General features: G+C 40.4%; 1 protein-coding gene across 1 annotated transcript in view; it reads left to right on the top strand.

Annotated features, from left to right (window-relative positions):
- The window catches only part of LOC106012484, a gene marked incomplete at its 5' end in the record, with an annotated part of 1714 nt that extends 1237 nt beyond the window's left edge, over positions 1-477 (top strand). Inside the window, 1 exon segment of the mRNA XM_013085561.2 lies at positions 166-477. Within this exon segment, the coding sequence (XP_012941015.1) occupies positions 166-307 (142 nt within the window).
- Between the last annotated feature and the right edge of the window lie 5996 nt (positions 478-6473).

Below are 6473 nucleotides of genomic sequence, written 5' to 3'. Positions count from 1 at the left end.
CCCCCCCCACACACACACACACTCCCTTTCCGTGTACCGTACCGTATTTCAAATTGTAATGGCACTGTCCAAGAAATCCAGCTGTCTAAGACTAAGACAACAGCTTTTCTTGTTCTCGACAATGGTGTAGCCGTCTTGGACAACAGTTTCTCTTCTCTCCTCCAGGTGTCTCCCGGAGACGTCGTACGGCGAGTACGGCTGGAAGGTCGGGAACAGCCCCGTGATGCCCACCTACCGCTGGACCAGGTCAGCCGGCTTGTCTTTCATGCACAAACAGCTGGGCTGGCCGGAGGACCATCAGTGGTGAACCCGCTGACCAGTGTCCACTCATGTCCAGCACAACAAAACAACAAGTGCTAGAAAGTTTTGTTTTTTTAATCATTACTGCTCTTGTATCTTACTGATACGATGTACTGAATGAACGTGTTGTGATAAGGCTACGTTGTAATGAATAAAAACAATGTGTATTTGCTACTCGTTCTTTCGTGGGGGTTTTTGTTTGTTTGTTTTTCCATGGGGGATTTTCTCAATCGTAATGCTCCTCGCCTTCCAGGCAGACATAAGGACTTCAACATAAGTTAAGGACCACCTTGACAGACAGCCCTGGGTTTTTTTTATCCGAAAAAAAAAAGACAGCAAGGAATGTTTCAAATTTGTTTGCTCTGAAACTGTTAATGGGTTAACAATGCGTACTGCAAAGCTTCCTGAAGGGGCAAAACCACCTCGTGCAGCACGGAAATCCTCGGGGAATTTTAGCCAAATTTGCTGGGGGGTTTTATCGACTTGTGTGCGACACCACGGATATTCGTCAGTAAAAATTGCTGGTGCACGTGATAAACGGACGAATAGATCTCGAACTGTGCTCACTTTGGTGGCAATATAAGACAAACTTTCCGCAAAATCCAGAATCGCATCAACATGCCACCAAGACGAAAGCTGAGAGACTTTGATCGTGCCAGGGTTATGGCACACTACAAGATGGAGTTGGAGCCGAAGAAGTTGCGAGAAGGCTTGCAGTGTCACACTCTGTCATTGTCCGCCTTAGGCAGCGCAATCAAGCCACTGAATCAGTCCAAGAACGCCCACGTGCAGGTGGACCCAAGAAGACCGCTCAGAGTGTTTGAAAGTGGTCTTTAACTTATTTTGAAGTCTGTATGTAATTTTCACAGTTAATCATCAATGATTTTTATTTATACTGTCCTAACACAAGTAGTATTTTGTTGCTGTTGTTGTTGCAAGTTTCGGGTAAGGATAAAGCTGAAGACGCCAATGACGACAGAACCTTTGCCCCAGACAACAGGATTCGGTCATAGATAAAATGGGGGCTCTCGAGGCCTAGAGGTTCAGGTGTTGGCCTCTCATTCAAAGGTCCCGAATTCGAATCCGGGTAGAGACCGAAAATTTTCCTTCTCTAAGAATTGTCTCCTTTCACTTTCATCTCCTTTCCTGCTCTCTAGCAATGTTCTGTCGTCTGCTTTCGTCTCCTCTTTCTGCCCCCACCCCCTCACCTCCTTTGCCCCCTCCTCTGGGCTCCCGACTCTTTCTGCGGCCTTTCTACTGCTACTACCTGGCTCCTTCTTACTGCTGTCTTTCAGCCACACCCCTGATCTTCTGGTAGGAAAGATCTACACCTAGCCTTCTCGGGCAAGGGTGAAAAATCTCGGAGAGCCCGTGTGCACGTTTAAGATCCATTGGAGGTCTAAAATCGATAAGAGTAGGCTTCGGCCGCCATCCGGGCAAAATTCAAAACTTCCTACCAACTGAAAAATTTTAATGTGTCCCGCGCGCTCGTATGACCTTATGCAGTTGCGAGCGCCGTAAAACTCTAATTTTTTTTTAAATACATAAAATGATAATACAGTCAAACGGCCATCAGTATAAGACAGTCATCTGAACAAAACAACCTCTTCTCCCCCCCCCCCCCCCTTTTGCGCCTCTCATACAGTATAATGACACTGTAAGACATCCATTTGTCTACTAAGACAACCACTTTTCTCCTCGACAACGGGTGGCCCGTCTGAGACAATTTAGACTGCATGCACTTTGTTGCAGAGGATATTGTATAAACATTTCTTCTGCAAAATAGAAGGAATAAGTGTTAAGATGGCGGAGATTCCGACACAGGATCCCTGTCGGAATCTCCGCAACTTTATATAGAAATAAGTATAAAGTCTTTAACCCAATTGTGAATTGCTGCCTGCAAACCCCTTACGAAACCCCCAAAATAATCTCTACCACTGTACTAGCTACCTACTAAGGTCCTCTCTTCACTTGTCTTGGTCCGCTAGAATAGGCTAATACTAACAAGGTCGGAACTTCACGGTGACATTAAAGATGGTTCCAGTAGGGAACGGGATAGCGGGTGCCCACATCCCTCGTGACTCATCAGAGCAGAGGAAGATAGGACTAACGCTAACATTATTTTTTTTTTTAAACAACAACAATCAAATAACAGAAGCATGTTTTCTTATAATTATAAACGTAAGCACCATCCCACATCATCACTTACCACCACCATCACCGTCATTTCTAAGGTCATCATTGCTCTCAGATCCTTCACAAACATCTATAATTATCTTAAACATCTATATGTAACAGTTATATGTCATAACAAATTTGTACGTTATACATTATTGGGCACTCTCATACGCACATTTTTCTACTAATCAGATGGCGTCAATATCCTAGAAATGGGCAAGGGACCAAAAAAAAAAAAAAAAAAAAAAAGTGTTAAGATGGCTTGTGACTTCTGCTATGGCCAAGAGACCAATTGTGGCAGAGAAGAGTTTGCCACATTTTGAACACTTAAAAGCTTTAACTTCCACTCGTGGATGTGCACAACTTCCAGGCTTCTCTCTTGACTTCAGTATTTTTAAATCAAGAAGCCTCATAAAAGATTTCCTGCTCTCTGCGACAGGGCTTGGCGCATGATGTTCATTCCAAGTACACCAATACCAGAAATACCAGTCTACAGAGTGTGCAAGGAAAGGATAAGTGTTCTGCACTCAACTGTGTCTAAAAACTATCACAACCAGCTTATGAAATTTCTGGGCATTCTGAATTTTAACGCCAGCGCTTTCCAAAGAAATATTATGCATGTTGTTGTTTTTTTGCATTGCCATTCACAAAAGAAGGACAGATGACTTCAAAGATGATACACATTGAGCTATTGCCCCATTCTCACAGCAATGTTTTTCTTTTTAAAAAAAAATATATTGATACCCCCCCCCCCCCGGGGCATTGCCACTGACTGTAGTGTCTTTAGGCCATTCCCAAAGGGGAGGCATTTCTCGTTCAAGCTTAGTAGAATTGTAAATGGGCTGAACGCTCATAACTGTGCCTGATCTACAACAGGGAACTGCTGCTTTTTCTTTCCTGATCCTTACTTGTCATTTTCCTCTACTTCTTTTGTATGTCTGTCACTCTCTTGTGACCTGCTATTTCCGGGGTGCCTTGATAGTCGAAGCAGACCTTGTGCTGTTGAAGCTAGAGAGGTGAGCAGTCTAAGTCTGATTCCCTGTAAAGACTTCTCTGTTGACACCCACCCCTTGGCGCTCATATGACCTTATGCAGTTGCGAGCGCCATAAAACCCTCTACTATATAAAAAAAAAGATATGAATCTACGGTTTCTGGGGGAAAGAAAACAACACTCAAAAGTGAAGAAGCAAATTTTATTACTGCAAATGAACAAATATGAAAAATAGACATCCAGTGAATATTTTTCAGACTCGATGAACATTTCACAATATAATATACATGTATATATTACTAAATTGATCATAATATGCATATGAAAAAGCGACAGTTGTAAATGATACTGAGGTGAGTTATATATGGATGAATGCCTGACGAAAGTTGTTCTGTTGAGGAGAAAAAAAAGTATTTCATGAGACAGAAACTGACTTTTTAAAATGAGGATTTGCATTTAAGCCCGTCAAAATGATTACAGTTGTGCAAAATATAACCATGGAAAAGGAACGGACCACAATATTACCCCCTCCCTGCTGTGGTGTCTTCTTCAAAATAAATCCAACCAAAAATGAAAAATACAAACTGCAAAAAATCACAGTGACTCATGAGCTTTGATGCACAAGGAAACGTCTTTCATATTTGAACACTTCAGACACTCTCCACTTCTCTCAGACTTCAGACATTTTCTCTATTTAGCCAGATTTGTCTTTCTTTCAACTTGTCAAAAAACAGCTGCCAGAAATGTCAGTCACCTCTACCACTGTACAATGCTTTGAAAACATACGGTTCTTTAGGACATGAAGTAGAAAAGTGTACAAAAACTATACAGTATCCATCGCAACCAGTCTACAAAATGTCTTCGATTAAGTGACATAAGCAAACAAACTTTCTCCAGTAATGTCGATTACATGGCACAACACTCATGAAAATTGCACACTCACACATGCACATGCAAAGAAATACACAAAAAAAGACTCGGAAAAAATCCCACCAAAACCACACACTCTAAAAAAAAACTCTGAAAAAATCACCACACCATAGAGCAAACTTTTCATGTGTCTTCAAATTTTATAGACTCATGCCACAATAGCCAGTCTGTAACTATGTAAATTTTTTTGTTTTGTTTTTAAAGAAATATTTCAAGACCTTTTTCAATAGAATCAATATCTTTACAAGCTATTAATATTAAATATACAAAGATGTACCACAATTGTACCTCATCAATGAGGCGAAATCTGCACAGTAAACTACTCCCATTATTGAAGACATTATTTCCAGTGGTGGAAATAGAGTGGAGACAACAAAGAGGAAGCATAACGTTGGGAAGCCAACCGAGTACAAAAATTATGAGAAAAACGTACAAAACAAAAGCAAGGAACCAAAAAGTCACTAATGAAGTAATGGACAGAACACCAATACTAACTTCGAGACACATAAAGTTGAGTTTTTACATTGACCAGAACAAATTATGATTGACCACTGACTTCATTTAACTAGATTGTTTGTTCCTTAGTCGAGTACTCAAAGAACAGCTACATACGCCAACATATGTGGGCTACGGGGGAGTGGGGGGGAGGGTGGAATAGTTGAATTTACAATAAACCAGGCTTGCTCTAACCTGGCATAAACTGGAACTAGGGCCCTGCATCTCACAAAACAGCCAATTAAATCAATCCTATGAGTTCATTGTCTCATTGTCTTTGAGTATAGACCCTACACTGCAAAAAAGGGAGAAAAAAAATTGAGAACAGAACATTAGTCTATACATTTACCGAACTCTTAGTAAGAGTCTTACATTAAAGTTCACCATTATCCCACCTACCATTCTCAAATATTAATAAAGTGCAGGAAGTTTCACCTGCTCCCTGATTTCCATTCTACCAAAAGAAATCCCCACATACAATGAGGAGCACCTTGTTATGCCTCTTTCACACTTTGCCCCCACGGAATGCCGTGATATAGCGTGCACCGCATCTGTACCCTGGTCCGTGGGGATAAGTGTTGTGTGCTCTGCACACTGCATGGGTGGAAAGTGTTAAAAAAGACACTTCTGCACTACTACAATGATTTGATTCTTTTTCAAAACAACCTTCCAAAGGCATAAGCACATTTTCTTTAAGGCACCTAATACATACTGATAATCCATAAGGATTTCTGTGCAATAAACAAAGAGACATCAAATTTCCTTACTTATCATTTCATAATGAAGTTATAAGTTAGTAACAAGAGCCACAGCTTTAGAATGAAGAGAAATCAAGTGGTCTGTGATTCTTTTACTACAGCAAAGGTAGAAAGCAGAAAACATTACGTACACTATCACTGATCAGTATACAAAATCTAAAGACTAATGGGTATGGCTCCTACCCCGCCCCAGAATACTTAAGAGGATAATGCTGCAGACAAAGTATAGCAACACACAAATCAAATCGACGAAAGAAAAAGGGAAACATTAAGGAAGATCTGTCGATGCAAATACAACACACAAAAGAAAATATTTTAAAACAACGGATAGCTGTAGCAAAATTGATAGATCAAGGGGAGTATCATTTCATTAAGCATGGAGTTTATGATGATAGTGTCACTTGACCTGCCAGGACATGAATACAAAGGTGGGGACACATTTAGTCTGCCAGTGACATTCACATACCGAGTTTGGTGAAAAATCAGTCTGCATTTCATATACATGACAACAGGTGCATCATAAAAAGTGAGTCCAATATTTATGGGCCAACCCCAGAATTCTTCTATCTGGTAAGACCTACAGGGCACAAAAAACGCACTACACATATGTTGGTAAATGAAATTTTTATAGATGTCATTTTAATACAAATGCACATTAACTAGTTTATAGAGTGAACAGCTACTAATCTTAAAATGATTTACTGCCTCTGAAATGTTACACATGATAAATTCTTAAAGAGTAGAGTGTATATCTTTGTAATATAAAAGGTTTCTGTTTACAGACTATTTCAGATTTATCCTATTGTTATGGATTGGGGGG

Source organism: Aplysia californica, unplaced genomic scaffold, assembly GCF_000002075.1.
Source record: "Aplysia californica isolate F4 #8 unplaced genomic scaffold, AplCal3.0 scaffold00387, whole genome shotgun sequence".
Lineage (NCBI taxonomy): Eukaryota > Metazoa > Mollusca > Gastropoda > Aplysiida > Aplysiidae > Aplysia > Aplysia californica.
The sequence above is the reverse complement of the archived record's forward strand: the minus strand, read 5'-3'. Positions and strand labels throughout refer to the sequence as shown.